The sequence below is a fragment of the Salmo trutta genome, chromosome 9 (genome assembly GCF_901001165.1).
Source record: "Salmo trutta chromosome 9, fSalTru1.1, whole genome shotgun sequence".
NCBI classification, from domain to species: domain Eukaryota; kingdom Metazoa; phylum Chordata; class Actinopteri; order Salmoniformes; family Salmonidae; genus Salmo; species Salmo trutta.
The window spans coordinates 32,211,366-32,231,151 of record NC_042965.1 but is presented as its reverse complement, the minus strand read 5'-3'; the positions used below and the strand labels follow the sequence as shown (position 1 = coordinate 32,231,151).

General features: G+C 46.0%; 1 protein-coding gene across 1 annotated transcript in view; it reads left to right on the top strand.

Annotated features, from left to right (window-relative positions):
* LOC115200409 (zinc finger SWIM domain-containing protein 6) overlaps nt 1–19,786 on the top strand; it is a gene marked incomplete in the record, with an annotated part of 70,223 nt that overhangs the window by 33,659 nt on the left and 16,778 nt on the right. Inside the window, 4 exon segments of the mRNA XM_029763471.1 lie at nt 9,936–10,292; nt 10,825–10,973; nt 14,022–14,172; nt 18,319–18,498. Of these exon segments, the coding sequence (XP_029619331.1) occupies nt 9,936–10,292; nt 10,825–10,973; nt 14,022–14,172; nt 18,319–18,498 (837 nt within the window).

Below are 19,786 nucleotides of genomic sequence, written 5' to 3'. Positions count from 1 at the left end.
TCTCCTATCACAGCCGTTGAATTTTAACTGTTTTAAAGTCACCATTGGCCTCATGGTGAAATCCCTTAAGAAGGATGTCTGTATCTTTGTGGTGACTGGATGGTGTATCAATACACCCAAAGTGTAATTAATAACTTCACCATGCTTAAAGGGATATTCAATGTCTGCTTTTTTTATCTACCAATAGGTGCCCTTTGCGACGCATTGAGAAACATCCCTGGTCTTTGTGGTTTAATCTGTGTTTGAAATTCACTGCTCAACTGGGGGACATCACAGATAATTGCATGTTTGGGGTACAGAGATGAGGTAGTCATTAAAAAATCATGTTAAACACTATTATTGCACACAGTGACTTGTTAAGCAAATGTTTACTCCTCAATTTAGGCTTGCCATAACAAAGGGGTTGAATACTTATTGACACATTTTTTTATTCATTTGTAAAAAAAAATCTAAAAACATAATTCCACTTTGACATTATGGGGTATTGTGTTTAGGCCAGTGACCAAAACATCTCAGTTGAATCAATTTTAAATTCAGGGTGTGAATATATTCTGAAGGCACTGTAAATGATCCTCAGGAGGACCATCTTAAAACAACTCCATATACTAGCTGACCCCCCCAGCTTAGACTCTAGAGGTAGATGTACAACAAGCTTCTTTAGATATATGGCCCAAAAATCGAGATACATATTTTGAACCCCCATGATTTTTAGGCCATATCGCCCAGCCCTAGTGTGTGTGTGTGTGTGTGTTTCCACATGTAAGTGTATTGGCCTGTAGCAGTAATTAGCTGTCTAACCAATGTGATGAATATGATGAACTCTGCTTAAATCAGCTGCTTGGTTCTGCTCCCATAAACCCATTAGTCCAGAGATCTCCCTCGCTCGCTCTCTCATTTTGACAAACTCATTGACCTAATTCAAGGATGGATGCCATCTTGATCAGCGGGGGGGATCTCTGAACCCCACCCAATCCCTGCCCTGTGTACCCACTGTATCATCTCAGATGGAACTAATGATGATCTCCAAACACAGATGAAACGTTTCATTAACATGATTAGTCAGAGGTAGCATATTTACTGATGCTGTTGATTCAAGCAGTCAATAACATAGCCTTGTGTTGTCTACTAATATAATGGAATTGAATAGAATGGACACCAGCTAGACCTGTGAATCATTGGTGGGCTGACCTGCCAGACAGTGTGTTGTGGCTGCCTACCTGGTGATGGTCAAATACCACTCCCTGTGGGGGATCACTTAGACAGCCAGCATTATCAGGCTACTCCCATGTCAACAAAGAGCTCTAGGGGAAATATTCCCTTCTCTCTAGTAGTGGCCAATTTCTCTCAATCATCCATCAATAAAGGGTAGTTATTTACATGTAATGGGAGCCATTTCACCGGAATAGGGTTCTGAAAGGGTTTTGATAAGATCAGCTGTCTGCGTTTAGCTGGAGAGACGAAACCTAAAGTATCCGCAGACCTATTCAGATGGCTCAGTTCCCTGTTTTAGTAACCGCTCTTAGGCAAGTCATCCACGCATTTAGTAGGCCCACTCTTTGCCTCCATGTGTTTGTGTGAGATAAGAAAAGTGATACTGTATAATGTCAGATGCTTACAGCGTTGAGACAATGTTAGCTATCCATTTATAGCCTGTCCATTAGAGAATATCCTTAACCTCAACGTCAATATTTACAGGAATTGCCTACAGGCAGGAGATTTGACCACAGTATTTACAGGCAGGTGAATCGAACACAGTATTTCTCTCTCTTCTCCTCCTCCTCAGTATCTGTCGATAGCAGCGCTGGGCTAGTGAGATGTTTGTCTTGGTCTTTGTTTGATGTGTGTGTGATGGCTGAGGCTTTTCCACAGCCTCAGCGGAGGGCTGAGCGATGCTAGATGACGCATGTCAAGTGATATTAAACGTGAGCGCCCCTCCTCCATTCCATCCTTCTTCCTGTTCCTGGCTTTGTCCGGTGTGGTTAGTGTGAAGAATGACACTTGTCATCTCTGTTTGGGGGTAAAATATGTCATGTCTGATGTATTACCCCTGACATGGTACTGGTTCAGCGCTGCACGGCCCACTCTGGGCTACACAGCTAGACAAAGGCAGGTTCAGGAAGGACAAAGACAAGCTCAAATAACACCCTATCCTGAACATATTCCCCAGTGGCTTTGGTCGAAAGTAGTGCACTGTATAGGGAATAGGGAGTCATTTGATTAACAGTGTAGGTCTATGTGAAGTTGCCTAAATGCAAAGGTAAGACGGCGTAGTGATACGCGTGTCTCGCACCGTATGTGCGGTCACATGCCTTTGTGATTCGTATGGGAGAAATTCAGCCCCTGGAGCAGTGAGGGAATTAGTTTATAGGATGTTGTGCTTCTGTGGCCTCTCTGTAGCCTTCGTTGTCCTTTGAATGAGGAATTGTGTATAGGCTACTACTTGAAACCAGGTCATTCATACTGCAAACCAAGAGATGATAGGAGTAATGTTTGAGTAGTGTGGGAGTTTGAGAGGTGTAGTCTTATTGATTTGGGCTCTCAGGACAGTAAGCAGGAAACGCACTACTACAGTGAATGCAAAATGCCAAACAAAGATGTTGGGGTTCGTGAGGTTGTCTTCCAAGCTGCCCAAAAGAAAATATGTTTTATTTTTTCCAAGCTGCCGTTATCTGTTTCATTTTTCTCTCTGCGTGACGGGACGATGGGGTGACGTGCTTGTGCGCACGTGTATGTGTGTTCCAAGGTATCCCCACTCCTTCTCTCACCCATGCATTCTGGATTGGGGCGGCAGGTAGCCTAGTGGTTAGAGCGTTGGACCAGTAACCGAAAGGTTGCAAGATCGAATCCCCGAGCTGACAAGGTAAAAATCTGTCGTTCTGCCCCTGAACAAGGCAGTTAACCCACTGTTCCTAGGCTGTCATTTGAAAATAACAATTTGTTCTTAACTGACTTGCCTAGTTAAATAAAGGTAAAATAATAAAAAATAAATGTATTTTGTTAGTTGTTAAATGTATGTGTGTGCTTTTAGCCATTGTTATCTTGGACTGTGGGCTGCTTGTGTGTGTGGAGCGTTGGTAAATCAGAATGGGAACACTGTAGTTGCTGGTAAATTACCTGGGTGACTCCAGGGAGGGAGGGGTTAAGTCCGAACTGGCAGGGCTGCTTTACACAAACTGTGGCTGGCTGGAGCAGAAAGGGGAAGAGCTCAGAGGAACTCTGGCTCACGGCCAAATCCCTCCCTCCCTCACACTTTGCTACAGCTGAGTGCTTCCTGTGTGTTTGTGAACACAGTGCTGGAATGCTGCTTCCCCCTAGTCTACGGCCGTTATATGTGTGTGTCTGGAGTGCTGCCTCTTGTCTGGTGAGTGACGTCAGCACACACACAGCAGGTCAGCTTAGGGCTAGGCAGCACTGAGTGAGTGTTGGGGGGAGGGGGAGAAAGGAAGAGGGGCTGTGTTTTTGGGAGTAGGAAGCATACTTTAGTAGTCAGGTAGGTGTGTGTGTTTGGTTTTACTATCCTTGTAGGGTTTGGTCCCCACAAGGATAGTAAAACAAAATGTGTGTGTGTGTGTGTGTGTGTGTGTGTGTGTGTGTGTGTGTGCGCGAGCGCTGGGGGGAGTCTAGCATGTCAGTTGACTTTCCAACGGAATGGGAGGGGCAAAGGGAAGGTTACTTCCTGACTAGTCGCCCGTAACACACACACACTCTTTTTACTTCCCCTCTGATTCTCTGTTCGAAGGTGTGTGAAGCACATTCAGATTTCCCTTGGCCATCATCATCAAAACCCAACCATGATTTTCATGTTTTTTTTGTGCTTGGATTTGTACTAGTCTCGTGACATTGTAGATGTTTAGGTCTAGTCTCATGTGTCCCCATGTCACTGTAATCCCTTTCCTGATGTAGAGGCTTGTCCTTACAAACACACTTAGCCTAAGCTTTAAAGAGCTGACAATGGCTTTTCAATGAATCCTCAGTACATTCATCTTCACACACACACACACACCAACCACTTGTGTTCATCTTCAGCCAAGAGACTCTTGAGGGACTTCTCTTGGTAATTACACATGCTAATTTCCATACATCTCTAATTTCCCTCCTAACTCTTCACATGGTTGTGACGGATGTATAGACCGAGAGTCCAAATCAGGCATGCGGTTTCAAAGAGGCTTGCTAAAACCCCGCTGTCCAAATAATTCAGTTGAATGTCTCACGGCTAGTCAGACAGCCATCCTCTGCCAAGCTCCAGAATCACTCAACAGGCCAGTGAAACAGACTGGGTCTGACTGTCCAATCCAACAAAATTAGACTCCATTTTGTAAGTGATAGTTTGGAAATTGCAAGTCATTCCTGATGGATCGCGTGGCGGCTTCACCCGGCTAGATCAGAGTCGACTGTCATTTAAGTAGCCGCAGGATGACACCTCCAATCACACACACACACTCCATCCTGATGATTAATATGCACATTTGCCGTCAAATTCACATGTAGAAGTCATGGAATTGAAATTGATAGAATGTAAAAAAAACAAAAAAAGGGTTTATTTTCTAGGCTACAGCTGGCTCTGGTTGGTGTGACTGCTCCTGTGGAAGACAAGGCCTTTGATCTTTCAGAGGTCATAGCACAAACATGGCCACCCTTGGTGCTCAGCTGTGCTATTCCAGCTTGACCCTCACCTAGACCTCACACACACTACAACACTCCTAAAGCAGCGTCCCTTGTGTAAATGTATTGATCAGTGTTTATGGTCTCTGTATGTGGGCTTCCTTATAGGACCCCTGTCATTCTTCTGGCTCTCTCTCACATGGGAATACATCACAGGAGGTTGCTGGCACCTTAATTGGGGCTCGTGGTAATGACTGGAGCGGAATCAGTGGAATGGTATCAAATACATCAGACATGGTTTCCAGGTGTTTGATGCCATTCCATTTGCTCCGTTCCAGCCATTATTATGAGCCGTCCTCCCCTCAGCAGCCTCCTCTGGAATACACAAGCTCCTCTTATTCCCCCTCCACTTCCAGTAAGACCGAGGTGTACACCCACACCCTAAAACCTCTCTGACTCTTTCCTTCTCAGATTTCCTCTGGAGTTATACAGCCTGCCCTTCGGAGGTTGTTTTAGATAATGATATCACTAATATAGGCCTATGGGCTGAACAGATTGCTCACTCACTTTTCAAAGGGTTCTTAGTTCCACCCAGACCTCCAAGTGTCCATCCCATATAGCGCCCTGTTCCCTATCTAGTGCACCACTTTTGATCAGGGCCCATAGGGATATTCATCCCATCTCTGTGGTTCCACCCCACCCTCTCTCCTCTCCTGCAATAGAGCACCATTCTTCACATGCTAGTCAGATCTCCTCTCAGCTCCTCTGACTCTGGCCATATGGAATTCCAAACGAGCACTTCTTTAGATCTACTGGAGGACTCCTCTGACTAGGATCCATTCCCCTTCTACTGCGGTCTTCTACTGAGCTGAAATGGACCTTGGCTCTGGCTTGCTTTGGTACAGAGCTGGATTGAGCTGTTCCCTGTCTGTCTGTTGCTCATGTGGTAATGTGATTAAATGTCAAGCTAAAACCTCACTTCTCTTGTCCTCTCTCTATCCTCGTTTATATAGGCCTACATCTTTCTTTCTTTCTTTCACACACAGGCCTTTTATTATTTGGACAAATCTGCCGTCTCTCCTCCGTCCTCTCTCCTCCGTCCTCTCTCCTCCGTCCTCTCTCCTCTGTCCTCTCTCCTCTGTCCTCTCTCCTCCGTCCTCTCTCCTCCGTCCTCTCTCCTCCGTCCTCTCTCCTCCGTCCTCTCTCCTCCGTCCTCTCTCCTCCGTCCTCTCTCCTCCGTCCTCTCTCCTCCGTCCTCTCTCCTCCGTCCTCGCTCCTCCGTCCTCGCTCCTCCGTCCTCGCTCCTCCGTCCTCTCTCCTTCGTCCTCTCTCCTCCGTCCTCTCTCCTCCGTCCTCTCTCCTTCGTCCTCTCTACTCCGTCCTCTCTCCTCCGTCCTCTCTCCTTCGTCCTCTCTCCTCCGTCCTCTCTCCTCCGTCCTCTCTCCTCCGTCCTCTCTCCTCCGTCCTCTCTCCTCCGTCCTCTCTCCTCCGTCCTCTCTCCTCTGTCCTCTCTCCTCCGTCCTCTCTGCTCCGTCCTCTCTCCTCCGTCCTCTCTCCTCTGTCCTCTCTCTGTCCTCTCTCCTCCGTCTCTTAAGTGGTTGAGGAGAGTGTTAATTCATTAGTAGGCAACAGAAGACGGTCCTCCCCTCCTCGATAGTCTCCGTTAGATGAGGAAGCACAAGTGTATCCTTTCTGAATCTTTTGAGGAAGAGTTTTGAAATCTGCCACACCCCATTTGAACCAGCTATTGTTTTCTTCGATGGAGAAAAGCATGCAAACGTTTAAACGATACGCTACTTATTTAAACAAAATGTATTACACAACTACTAGCAAAATAGTTTTTATCACGTTTATACTTTTAAATTTGGATTCCTCCCTGTAAAAGTCATTGGCATGATGCCGCGCGATTGGAGGAGAGTCTCATTTCATACAAGCATATTTTCTACCACTTTCCCTCTCCTCTCGTCGATTACCTTTGACCTTTTTTTAAAAGGAGGCCAGAGAAGACGGAGGAGAGGACACAGGAGTTGAGAAAATCCAATTCAGGAAAAAGACACACACACACACACACACACACACACACACACACACACACACACACACACACACACACACGACTGTGTCATATTAGATTTAAAGTGACATTCACTCAAACCAATTCTGCAAATAATGTTAATGATCCATCCGCCCCTGTGGCTGAATTTTCTCCATTGACTTGGAATCTTAATTTGATTGAGCATCACACATATTTTTCCCCAATCTAATTTATCCTAGTGGATGGTTGCACACTGAGAGCTTTGTGCTTAGGCAAGCAGCCTTCCAGCCTCGACTAGCTCTCTTAATGTGGGAATGCTCAACCCAATTTTATTATAAGACCCATATATAAAGGCTACATTCTTGCTCCTGTGGGTCTGCATGGGTTAATTTTGGAGGGGCTGTGGCCTCTCCTTCTCCCTGAAATGAGAGCAGGGGTTTGGTATTTTGGGGGCCCCATGTTGTTGAATGTGAGGAAGGAGGGCTTGTAGCTGGTCAAGAGAGCTTGCTGGTTTATCACCACTCATATGGTTTCCAAAGCAGAGAGGGAGTATCTGGGCTAGTGCTTTGATGTGGGCCCCCAAGTGTATGGGTGGTCTGGGGGCCCTTGTGCGTTTACACACACACTCTCTACTGCTTGCGCTCTCTCGCTCTGTTTCTCTCTCGAAGCCAAGTGCGATTTCACCAGAGCGGTCATGAGGGTGTTTCTAGGGCAACCTCACACAAGCCTTGTTCTAAAAATGTCTGCCATGGTTCCTTTGAAAACCTGCCCTGGCCTCTCCAACACACAGCAGCCCTTAGCTGCACTTTGGGAGGGGGCTGAGGGGGGGAACACAGTCTAATAGCTAGCACATGAGATACTGAAGATTTCATACCAACCAGCAGTCGGGAAGAAGAGGGAGAGAAGGGTGTGTGAATGGTTATATTCCTGTGCTCAGCGATGAGCAAAATTAAAAGTGCATTTTTCACGTGGGACTAGTTTGTGGTGGCCAAACCGATGTACAGGAGAGAAAGAAGAGAGGTCATTACTGACCCATCTGTCAAACAGAGAGGGAGAGAACTCAGATGGATGGAGAAAGGGAAGGAAAAGGAGGGAGGGCCCACTAAAGAGCCCAGGCAGCGGTCTTAATGTGATAGACCTTGGTGTTTATGTTATGGAATTTATCTGCTTGTAAGAGATTGGCATAGGTTTTGTATTTTTTCAAACTTTTTGTTAGACTTTTTATTCCTATTCACCCTGTTGTGGATTTCTGGTCTGCTAAAGATAAATGACAGTAGGTGTTACTTTTCCAAAGGGGTGTATCAGAGCTGCCAAGTTGTCTATGAGCCGCATGTTTCTGATGTTCTGTTATTCAACTCGTTGGACTGGGAAAGGCTGGAGAACACACAAACACACACACACACACACACAGGCCCCATGTCGAGGAGCTGTGGCAGCTTACATATCCCTGTTAATACACGCCTGAAATCACAGCACCCACAGATCTTTGATAAGTGGATTTATACATGCATGTCTCCACTTGGCCCCGATACGTTTTCATCTTTAACTCTCTCCTCAGCGCATAAATTAATTAATAACACACTCTCTCCCTGGCTCCTCCCCAATATTAATAAATGCATGATCTCACGCTGGCTGAGTTTCTTTCATATGCTCATCAGTGTGTGTTATAGACTGGCACTTGCAGCCCCGCCCTCCTCATGCATACTCATAGACGCATAATAACCCCCCCCCCACCGCCCCCGCCTCTGGAAACGCAGGGCTCAGGAGATCAAACACTATTCAAATGAGCCGGCTCTGATTCACTCTAACACACAGTATCTGTCTTGCTATCATTGCTGACCCAACCTGCTTTCTCTGTTTCTGATGATTTTATTTCCGTGCCACAGGACTTCGCTCTGTATTCAATGTGGCCATAATTTGATGTTAGGGGTATATGGAATATATCTTTGCACCTCTTTCATAAGGTTTATGAAGGTCTACCATTACACATGGCATGCCTTTATTGAGAGGACATGGCTTTGCAATGAATTGTTTGATTTAATAAACATCTCCCATGCCTGATGTTTTTGTGTATGTTGTTTAGAGGTTTGGGCTTCGATGTCCTCAGTTCTGTGTGATGTTCTGTGTGATGTCCCAATCAGAATGGGCTAGAAATGTAAATCCTCTTGTTTCTTTCTCTCCCTCTATATCCTCCCTCCTCTTTCTCTCCCTCTTTCTCTCCCTCTATATCCTCCCTCCCTCTTTCTCTCCTTCTTTCTCTCCCTCTATATCCTCCCTTCCCTTTTCTCTCCCTCTATCCTCCCTCGCTCCTCTTTCTCTCCCTCTATATCCTCCCTCGCTCCTCTTTCTCTCCCTCTATATCCTCCCTCGCTCCTCTTTCTCTCCCTCTATATCCTCCCTCGCTCCTCTTTCTCTCCCTCTATATCCTCCCTCGCTCCTCTTTCTCTCCCTCTATATCCTCCCTCGCTCCTCTTTCTCTCCCTCTATATCCTCCCTCGCTCCTCTTTCTCTCCCTCTATATCCTCCCTCGCTCCTCTTTCTCTCCCTCTATATCCTCCCTCGCTCCTCTTTCTCTCCCTCTGTATCCTCCCTCGCTCCTCTTTCTCTCCCTCTGTATCCTCCCTCGCTCCTCTTTCTCTCCCTCTATATCCTCTTTCTCTCCCTCTTTCTCTCCCTCTATATTCTCCCTCCCTCTTTCTCTCCCTCTATATCCTCCCTCTTTCTCTCCCTCTATATCCTCCCTCCTCTTTCTCTCCCTCTATATCCTCCCTCCTCTTTCTCTCCCTCTATATCCTCTTTCTCTCCCTCTTTCTCTCCCTCTATATCCTCCCTCGCTCCTCTTTCTCTCCCTCTATATTCTCCCTCGCTCCTCTTTCTCTCCCTCTATATCCTCCCTCGATCCTCATTCTCTCCCTCTATACCCTCTTTCTCTCCCTCTATATCCTCCCTCCCTCTTTCTCTCCCTCTATCCTCTTTCTCTCCCTCTATACCCTCTTTCTCTCCCTCTATATCCTCCCTCGCTCCTCTTTCTCTCCTCTATATCCTCCCTCGCTCCTCATTCTCTCCCTCTATATCCTCCCTCCCTCTATATCCTCCCTCTTTCCTCTTTCTCTCACTCTATATCCTCCCTCCCTCCCTCTTTCTCTCCCTTTATATCCTCCCTCGCTCCTCATTCTCTCCCTTTATATCCACCCTCCCTCCTCTTTCTCTCCCTCTTTCACTTTTATTTTATAGTCGATGCCACATTGAAGGCTTGTACAATAAAGGCTCGTTAACTCACTCTTTTTTTTCTTCCCAGGGTTTCATCTGAGTGGTACGGTAACAGACCCGGCCACGTCCTCTCAGCCTGAGATAATCTGCAGCGTGAGTGTCAGCTTCGACCGCTGTAAGATCACCGCGGTAACCTGTAGCTGCGGCAACAAGGACATCTTCTACTGCGCCCACGTTGTAGCGCTGGCCCTGTACCGCGTACGGAAGCCCGATCAGGTCAAACTGCACCTGCCCATATCAGAGACGCTGTTCCAGATGAGCCGAGATCAGCTGCAGAAGTTTGTCCAGTACCTGATATCAGTGCATCATACGGAGGTGTTGCCCACCGCACAGAAACTGGCTGATGAGATACTGTCAACTAACTCCGAGATCAACCAGGTCCACGGTGTGTGTGTGTGTGTGTGTGTGTGTGTGTGTGTGTGTGTGTGTGTGTGTGTGTGTGCACGCACGTAGGCCCCACTGAGGACATTGATTGTGAGCTAAAGGTAAAGGCAGATCAATGCTGCTCGTTAGTCTGATGCTGCCTGCAAACGAAACACTCTGTCCACCTCTAATCAACACTATAGACCTGGCTTTTATTTACTTTAGAGAGGAGGGAGAGGTCGAGGGAGGGATATAATCAAATTGTATTTGTCACATGCTTGGTGAACAACCGTCGTAGACTAACAGTGAAATGGTTACTTATGGGCCTTTCCCAACAAGGCAGAGAGAAAGAAAATAGAAATAATACACAGAGGAAAATATGACTCCTCTCTCAGGTTTCCCCAGCTCCACAAGTTACCTGAAGTAGATATAATAGTTTTGAGTTATTTCATTAATTTAATAAATTGTGTCTCTGTGTGCAGAGCCCCTGATCCCACGGCAGGGACCAGTATGGATGATGAGACTGTTTTACTAACTTCTCTCTGTCTGTGCAGGGGCCCCGGACCCCACAGCAGGAGCCAGTGTAGATGATGAGAACTGTTGGCACTTGGATGAGGAGCAGGTCCAGGAGCAGGTGAAACTCTTCCTCTCTCAGGGAGGATACCACGGCTCTGGGAAACAACTCAACCTGCTGTTCAGCAAGGTAACCCCCCCCCCCCTTTAGACACTGAATCTTTTCAGTCTGGTACAGAGTACTCTCCTCCTTACAGCTTCTCTGTGTACAACTTTAAAATAACTAGTATCACTAACAGAAGAGGCTGAAACACAACTCCTTTCATATACAAACTCAATAACATAAAAATGTTGCATGCATTTCTACCAGGGTTTCTGTTGTTAGTCTGAAGGACCATTACCATGGCAGTTGGCATGTACATTAAACAGTGCCATTGTTGAGGTTTGACGTTGTTTTTAGTCCTTGATGTACACTTACACTCCTCTGGTGTAGAGAAGACTAACTGCTGTGTCAACTTCTGCATTGTCATATGCTCTTCAAGTGTAGATTTAACCTAAAGTCAAATATTTAGCCTGAAACTCAATTCCCTACTTTTGATCTGGACCCATCTGGTCAGAAGTAGTGCATTACATAATGAATATGTTATGGAATCTGGTCAGAAGTAGTGCATTACATAATTAATATGTTATGGACTCTGGTCAGAAGTAGTGCATTACATAATGAATATGTTATGGACTCTGGTCAGAAGTAGTGCATTACATAATGAATATGTTATGGACTCTGGTCAGAAGTAGTGCATTACATAATGAATATGTTATGGAATCTGGTCAGAAGTAGTGCATTACATAATGAATATGTTATGGACTCTGGTCAGAAGTAGTGCATTACATAGTGAATATGTTATGGACTCTGGTCAGAAGTAGTGCATTACATAATGAATATGTTATGGACTCTGGTCAGAAGTAGTGCATTACATAATGAATATGTTATGGACTCTGGTCAGAAGTAGTGCATTACATAATGAATATGTTATGGACTCTGGTCAGAAGTAGTGCATTACATAATGAATATGTTATGGACTCTGGTCAGAAGTAGTGCATTACATAATGAATATGTTATGGACTCTGGTCAGAAGTAGTGCATTACATAATGAATATGTTATGGACTCTGGTCAGAAGTAGTGCATTACATAATGAATATGTTATGGACTCTGGTCAGAAGTAGTGCATTACATAATGAATATGTTATGGACTCTGGTCAGAAGTAGTGCATTACATAATGAATATTTTATGGACTCTGGTCAGAAGTAGTGCATTACATAATGAATATGTTATGGACTCTGGTCAGAAGTAGTGCATTACATAATGAATATGTTATGGACTCTGGTCAGAAGTAGTGCATTACATAATGAATATGTTATGGACTCTGGTCAGAAGTAGTGCATTACATAATGAATATGTTATGGACTCTGGTCAGAAGTAGTGCATTACATAGGGATAGGGTGTAGAGGTCGACCGATTATGATTTTTCAACGCCGATACCGATTATTGGAGGGCCAAAAAAAGCCGATACATCAATACAATCAATTTAGCCTCAAATAAATAATGAAACATGTTCAATTTGGTTTAAATAATGCATTAACAAAGTGTTGGAGAAGAAGGTAAAAGTGCAATATGTGCCATGTAAAAAAGCTAACGTTTAAGTTCCTTGCTCAGAACATGAGAACATATGAAAGCTGGTGGTTCCTTTTAACATGAGTCTTCAATATTCACAGGTAAGAACGATACGATTTGTATTTCATATACCTTTGACTATTGGATGTTCTTATAGGCACTTTAGTATTGCCAGTGTAACAGTATAGCTTCCGTCCCTCTCCTCGCTCCTACCTGGGCTGGAACCAGGAACACATCGACAACAGCCACCCTCGAAGCAGCGTTACCCATGCAGAGCAAGGGGAAAAACTACTCCAAGTCTCAGAGCGAGTGACGTTTGAAACGCTATTAGCGCGCACCCGGCTAACTAGCTAGCCATTTCACATCGGTTACACCAGCCTAATCTTGGGAGTTGACAGGCTTGAAGTCATAAACAGCGCAATGCATTGCGAAGGGCTGCTGGCAAACGCACAAAAGTGCTGTTTGAATGAATGCTTACGAGCCTGCTGCTGCCTACCATCGCTCAGTCAGACCGCTCTATCAAATCATAGACTTAATTATAACATAACGCACAGAAATACGAGCCTTAGGTTATTAATATGGTCGAATCCGGAAACTATCATCTCGAAAACAAAACGTTTTTCCTGTCAGTGAAATACGGAACCGTTCTGTATTTTATCTAACGGGTGGCATCCCAAAGTCTAAATATTCCTGTTACATTGCACAACCTTCAATGTTATCTCATAATTACGTAAAATTCTGGCAAATTAGTTCGCAACGAGCCAGGCGGCCCAAACTGTTGCATATACCCTGACTCTGCGCGCAATGAAAGCAAAATGAGACAATTTCACCTGGTTAATATTGCCTGCTAACCTGGATTTCTTTTAGCTAAATATGCAGCTTTAAAAATGTATACTTCTGTGTATTGATTTTAAGAAAGGCATTGATGTTTATGGTTAGGTACAGTCGTGCAACGATTGTGCTTTTTTCGCAAATGCGATTTTGTTAAATCATCCCCCGTTTGGCGAAGTCGGCTGTCTTTGTTAGGAAGAAATAGTCTTCACAGTTCGCAACGAGCCAGGCAGCCCGAACTGCTACATATACCCTGACTCTGTTTGCAAGAGAAGTGACACATTTTCCCTAGTTAAAAGAAATTCATGTTAGCAGGCAATATTAACTAAATATGCAGGTTTAAAAATATATACTTGTGTATTGATTTTAAGAAAGGCATTGATGTTTATGGTTGGAGCAACGTTCCACCGTTCCTAGGCCGTCATTGAAAATAAGAATAAGAAAAAAATATCGACCAAATCGGCATCCCAAAATTCCGATTGTTATGAAAACTTGAAATCGGCCCTAATTAATCGGCCATTCCGATTAATCGGTCGACCTCTAGAGTGCCATTAGGGACACATCCTTAACCCTAGCGCTAGTGGGAAATATTTTGCTAGCACTAATGTCTTGACCGTTATGTAAAGACTAGCTGACCATTAACACCCCTGCCCCACCCCTGGTTTTAATGTCTGCCTGCTTTAAGCTCTCTGATTCCTTTACAAACACGGATGCTGTCCTCCTTGTCCCATAGGTGAGGGAGATGCTTCGTATGCGTGACTCTAACGGTGCCAGGATGTTAACACTGATCACAGAACAGTTCATGGCCGACCCTCGCCTGGCACTGTGGAGACAGCAGGGCACCACCATGACCGACAAGTACAGACAGCTCTGGGATGAACTAGGTGAGCACACACTAATGAGCAGCAGAATTCATTCAGATTTAGTTAAATCAAATCAAATGTTATTGTTCACTTACACATGGTTAGCAGATGTTAATGCGAGTGTAGCGAAATGCTTGTGCTTCTAGTTCCGACAGTGCAGTAATATCTAACAAGTAATCTAACAATTTCACAACAACTACCTTATACAAACACAAGTGTAAAGGGATGAATATGTACATATAAATATATGGATGAGCGATGGCCGTGCGGCATCTCGTCGTTGTTGGTAATCAAGCCTACCACTGTAGTGTCGTCTGCAAACTTGATGATTTGAGTTGGAAGCGTGCATGGCCACGCGGTCATGGGTGAACAGGGAGTACAGGAGAGGGCTGAGAATGCACCCTTGTGGGGCCCCAGTGTTGAGGATCAGCGGGGTGGAGATGTTGTTTCCTACCTTCACCACCTGGGGGCGACCTGTCAGGAAGTCCAGGGCCCAGTTGCACTGGGCGGGGTTGAGACCCAGGGTCTCAAGCTTAATGACAAGTTTGGAGGTTACTATATTGTTAAATGCTGAGCTGTAGTTGATGAACAGCATTCTTATATAGGTATTCCTCTTGTCCAGATGGGTTAGGGTAGTGTGATTGCGATTGCGTCATCTGTAGACCTATGGGGCGGTAAGCAAATAGCAGTGGGTCTAGGGTATCAGGTAGGGTGGAGGTGATATGGTCCTTGACTAGTCTCAAAGCACTTCATGATGACAGAAGTGAGTGCTACGGGGTGATAGTCGTTTAGCTCAGTTACCTTCGCTTTCTTGGGAACAGGAACAATGGTGGCCCTCTTGAAGCATGTGGGCACAGCAGACTGGGATAGGGATTGATTGAATATGTCCGTAAACACACCAGCCAGCTGGTCCGCGCATGCTCTGAGGACGCAGTCTGGACCGGCAGGGTTTTACTCACGTTGGCCACGTTGAAGGAGAGCCCACAGGTTTTGGTCGCGGGCCATGTCAGTGGCACTGTATTGTCCTCAAAGCGAGCAAAGAAGTTGTTTAATTTGTCTGGGAGCAAGACGTTGTTGTCCGCGAAGGTGGCTGGTTTACTTTTTGTAATCCGTGATTGACTTTGACCCTGCCACATGCGTCTCGTGTTTGAGCCGTTGAATTGCGACTCTACTTTGTCTTTATTCTGACGCTTAGCTTGTTTGATTGCCTTGCAGAGGGAATAACTACACTGTTTGTATTTGGCTTCCAGTTGAAGCTCGCATCCGCTACAAGACCATGGTGCTTGCCTACGGAGCTGTGAGGGGAACGGCACCTCCGTACCTTCAGGCTCTGATCAGGCCCTACACCCAAACAAGGGCACTGCGTTCATCCACCTCTGGCCTGCTCGCCTCCCTACCTCTGAGGAAGCACAGTTCCCGCTCAGCCCAGTCAAAACTGTTCGCTGCTCTGGCACCCCAATGGTGGAACAAGCTCCCTCACGACGCCAGGACAGCGGAGTCAATCACCACCTTCCGGAGACACCTGAAACCCCACCTCTTTAAGGAATACCTAGGATAGGATAAAGTAATCCTTCTAACCCCGCCCCCCCCCCCTTAAAAGATTTAGATGCACTATTGTAAAGTGGTTGTTCCACTGGATATCATAAGGTGAATGCACCAATTTGTAAGTCGCTCTCGATAAGAGCGTCTGCTAAATGACTTAAATGTAAATGTCATGTTTCCGGTCGCCTTGCCCTTATTAAAAGTCGTGGTTCGCGCTTTCAGTTTGCACGAATGCTGCCATCAATCCACGGTTTCTAGTTAAAGGTTTTAATAGTCACCGTGGGTACAATATCACCGATGCACTTGCAAATAAACTCTCTCACCGAATCAACGTATATCAATGTTGTCTGAGGCCATCCGGAACATATCCCAGTCCACGTGATCGAAGCAATTTTGAAGCGTGGTATCCGATTGGTCGGACCAGCGTTGAAAAGATCTGAGGACAGGCGTTTCCTGGCGGGTGAGTACACACATACTCACCGGCCAGTTTATTAGATACACAACCCCGTTTACGAAAATGGATCGCTCCTACAGACAGTGAGTCACGTGGCCTTTGCTTGCTATATAAAGCAGGCAGACGGGCATCGAGGCATTCAGTTACTGTTTGATTGAACGTTAGAATGGGCAAAACGATCGACCTAAGTGACTTTGAGCGTGGTATGATCGTCGGTGTCAGGCGCGCCGTTTCCAGTATCTCAGAAATGTCCAGCCTCCTAGGCTTTTCACACACAACAGTGTGTAGCGTTTACAGAGAATGGTGCAACAAACGAAAACCATCCAGTCAGCGGCAGTCCTGTGGACAAAAACAGCTTGTTGATTTGAGGTCGACGATGATGACAAGAATCGTGCAAGCTAACAGGCAAATAATGGCGCAGTACAACAGTGGTGTCCAGAACGGCGTCTTGGAACACACACGTTATCGGTCCTTGTCACGGTTAGGCTATTGCAGCAGACGACCACACCGGGTTCCACTCCTATCAGCTAAAAACAGGAAGAAGCGTCTCCAGTGGGCATGCGAATACCAACACTGGACAATTGAGGAGGGGAAAAACGTTGCCTGGAACATGACAGCAAGTTCAGTTTACTTGAGTGGGCCGCGCAGTCCCCAGACCTCATCCCAATAGAGCATCTTTTGGATGAGATGGAACGGACTGTTCGCAGCATGAATGCACCGTCGTCCAATCTGCAGCAACTGCGTGATGCCATTGTGTCAGCTTGGACCAACATCCCTGTGGACCGTTTCCACCAACTTGTGGAATGCCCTGAAGAATTCAGGTTGTTCTGGAGGCAAAGGAGGGTCCGACCCGGTACTACATGAGTGTACCTAATAAACTGGCCAAAGGTGAACAGTAGGATATTTTATGTACTGTACAACAAACTCTCTTCCTTGCCTGCTGTTGTTTTTATTATGAATCTATGCCACTGTCACCGACACACGCTATCCACCATACTACTCTGGATAGGAAGTACTCGCATTAGTACAGATCACACACACACACACGTGTGTGTAGCCTGTGTTATGTTGGTTCTGCTCTCCTGCTCATGTGTGAATGAGGACAGAAAAGTCCCTAAATTTCAACCACCTATTTTAATTTCTGTATCCTATGTTCTGGGACACACACTCTTTCTCTCTCTCTCTCACACACACACACCAGCCCTGTGGGTAGGCGCAGAGACTAAGCGTCGGTCTTTGAATGGATTACTGGCTGTTTACTCCTAATCACTAGACGGACAGTCAGAACTCAGAATCCCCCTGGTCTGTTACCATGACAATGATGGCTTCGTCAGACACATAAACACCCACACTGGAAGTTTTGCTGCATTAGTTTGTGTTTTTGGAAGTGTAACGATGCTTTGAAGTCCAGACATCATTCTCTCCCAGAGTCCTTCTCTGCCTGCTTGATGTGTGGCAAATGCTGCCTCTCGGCTGCTTTCTTCTTTTGTCTTTCACTTCACCTCAGGGCCGTTCCTCCTCTCCTCCAGACACAAAGCCTTCCTTCATTCCTTCTCTACTTCATCTCCATTTCTTTTCTCTCTCTCTCGCTCTCTCCTTGTCCCTCTCCGCGTTTCTCAACATTTTCTTCCCCCTTTCTTCCATCAATCGTTGCCTAATGTCCAATTGTAGTTGTAATGTGTGTGTATGTACGTGCATGTGTTTTTGGTTTGTCTTTGTGACACCAACGTCCTATATATCCCTGAATGTGTTGTGATATCCTCTGAGACTTCACTTTTAGTCTTTAGTTTGTTTCTGTTTACCTAGCTAGTATTGATGTGTATCTGTGACAGTACGTGAACAGTTGTATTGTGTGTCAGTTCAAGACTGCATCTACTAAGTGTGCGACTCCCTTCAAATAGTTTGGAGTGAAAAAATTGATCGGATAACTTTCTAAACCTTAGACTTTGAAAAGTTGGATGAACTTTAAAACCCATTTCTTTAGTGTCGCTAAATAACAACACTGGACACATTTTTGGGTGAAAAACAAGAGATGGGTGGCACCTCTGTTACCTGCAGTTTGGTTTAGTTCTGTGTGTTTACCACCTTTTTATAATACTCTCCTGATCTGAGCCTTAAGTCGAACATGACCTTGGTAGGATGAGACCTGACGTGTGTGTGTGTGTATACAGGTGCTCTGTGGATGTGTATCGTGCTAAACCCCCACTGTAAGACGGAGCAGAAGTGTTGGTGGCTCAAACAGCTGAGGAGGTGGAACAGCGTGGACGTGTGTCCCTGGGAGGACGGTAACCATGGCAACGATCTGCCCAACCTCACCCACTCCCTGCCTCAGGGTGCCCATGGCAACCAAGGTGCGAGACAGGTCTCTTTTCTTTTCTGTTTCGTTCTCTCTCCCTCCCAAGTGTTTCTCTCTCTGTTCTTAGCCTGCAGCTAATGTTTGAACTCGCTCTCTCCCTCCCTCCCCTCAATCTAATGCTAGATTCTCTCTCTCCCTCCCTCCCCTCAATCTAATGCTAGTTTCTCCCTCCCTCCCCTCAATCTAATGCTAGTTTCTCTTTCTCCCTCCCTCCCCTCAATCTAATGCTAGTCTCTCCCTCCCCTCAATCTAATGCTAGTTTCTCTCTCTCCCTCCCTCCCTCCCCTCAATCTAATGCTAGTTTCTCTCCCTCCCTCCCCTCAATCTAATGCTAGTTTCTCTCTCTCCCTCCCTCCCCTCAATCTAATGCTAGTCTCTCCCTCCCCTCAATCTAATGCTAGTTTCTCTTTCTCCCTCCCTCCCCTCAATCTAATGCTAGTCTCTCCCCTCCCCTCAATCTAATGCTAGTTTCTCTCTCTCCCTCCCTCCCCTCAATCTAATGCTAGTTTCTCTCTCTCCCTCCCCTCAATCTAATGCTAGTTTCTCTCCCTCCCTCCCCTCAATCTAATGCTAGTTTCTCTCTCCCTCCCTCCCCTCAATCTAATGCTAGTTTCTCTCCCCTCCCTCCCCTCAATCTAATGCTAGTTTCTCCCTCCCTCCCCTCAATCTAATGCTAGTTTTCTCCCTCCCTCCCTCCCCTCAATCTAATGCTAGTTTCTCTCTCCCTCCCTCCCCTCAATCTAATGCTAGTTTCTCTCTCCCTCCCTCCCCTCAATCTAATGCTAGTTTCTCTCTCTCCCTCCCTCCCCTCAATCTAATGCTAGTTTCTCTCTCCCTCCCTCCCCTCAATCTAATGCTAGTTTCTCTCTCCCTCCCTCCCCTCAATCTAATGCTAGTTTCTCTCCCTCCCCTCAATCTAATGCTAGTTTCTCTCCCTCCCTCCCCCCCTCAATCTAATGCTAGTTTCTCTCCCTCCCTCCCTCCCCTCAATCTAAAGCCAGTTTCTCTCCCTCCCTCCCTCCCTCCCCTCAATCTAATGCTAGTTTCTCTCCCTCCCTCCCCCCCTCAATCTAATGCTAGTTTCTCTCCCTCCCTCCCTCCCCTCAATCTAATGCTAGTTTCTCTCCCTCACTCCCTCCCCTCAATCTAATGCTAGTTTCTCTCCCTCCCTCCCTCCCTCCCTCCCTCCCCTCAATGCTAGTTTCTCTCTCCCTCCCTCCCTCCCCTCAATCTAATGCTAGTTTCTCTCTCCCTCCCTCCCCTCAATCTAATGCTAGTTTCTC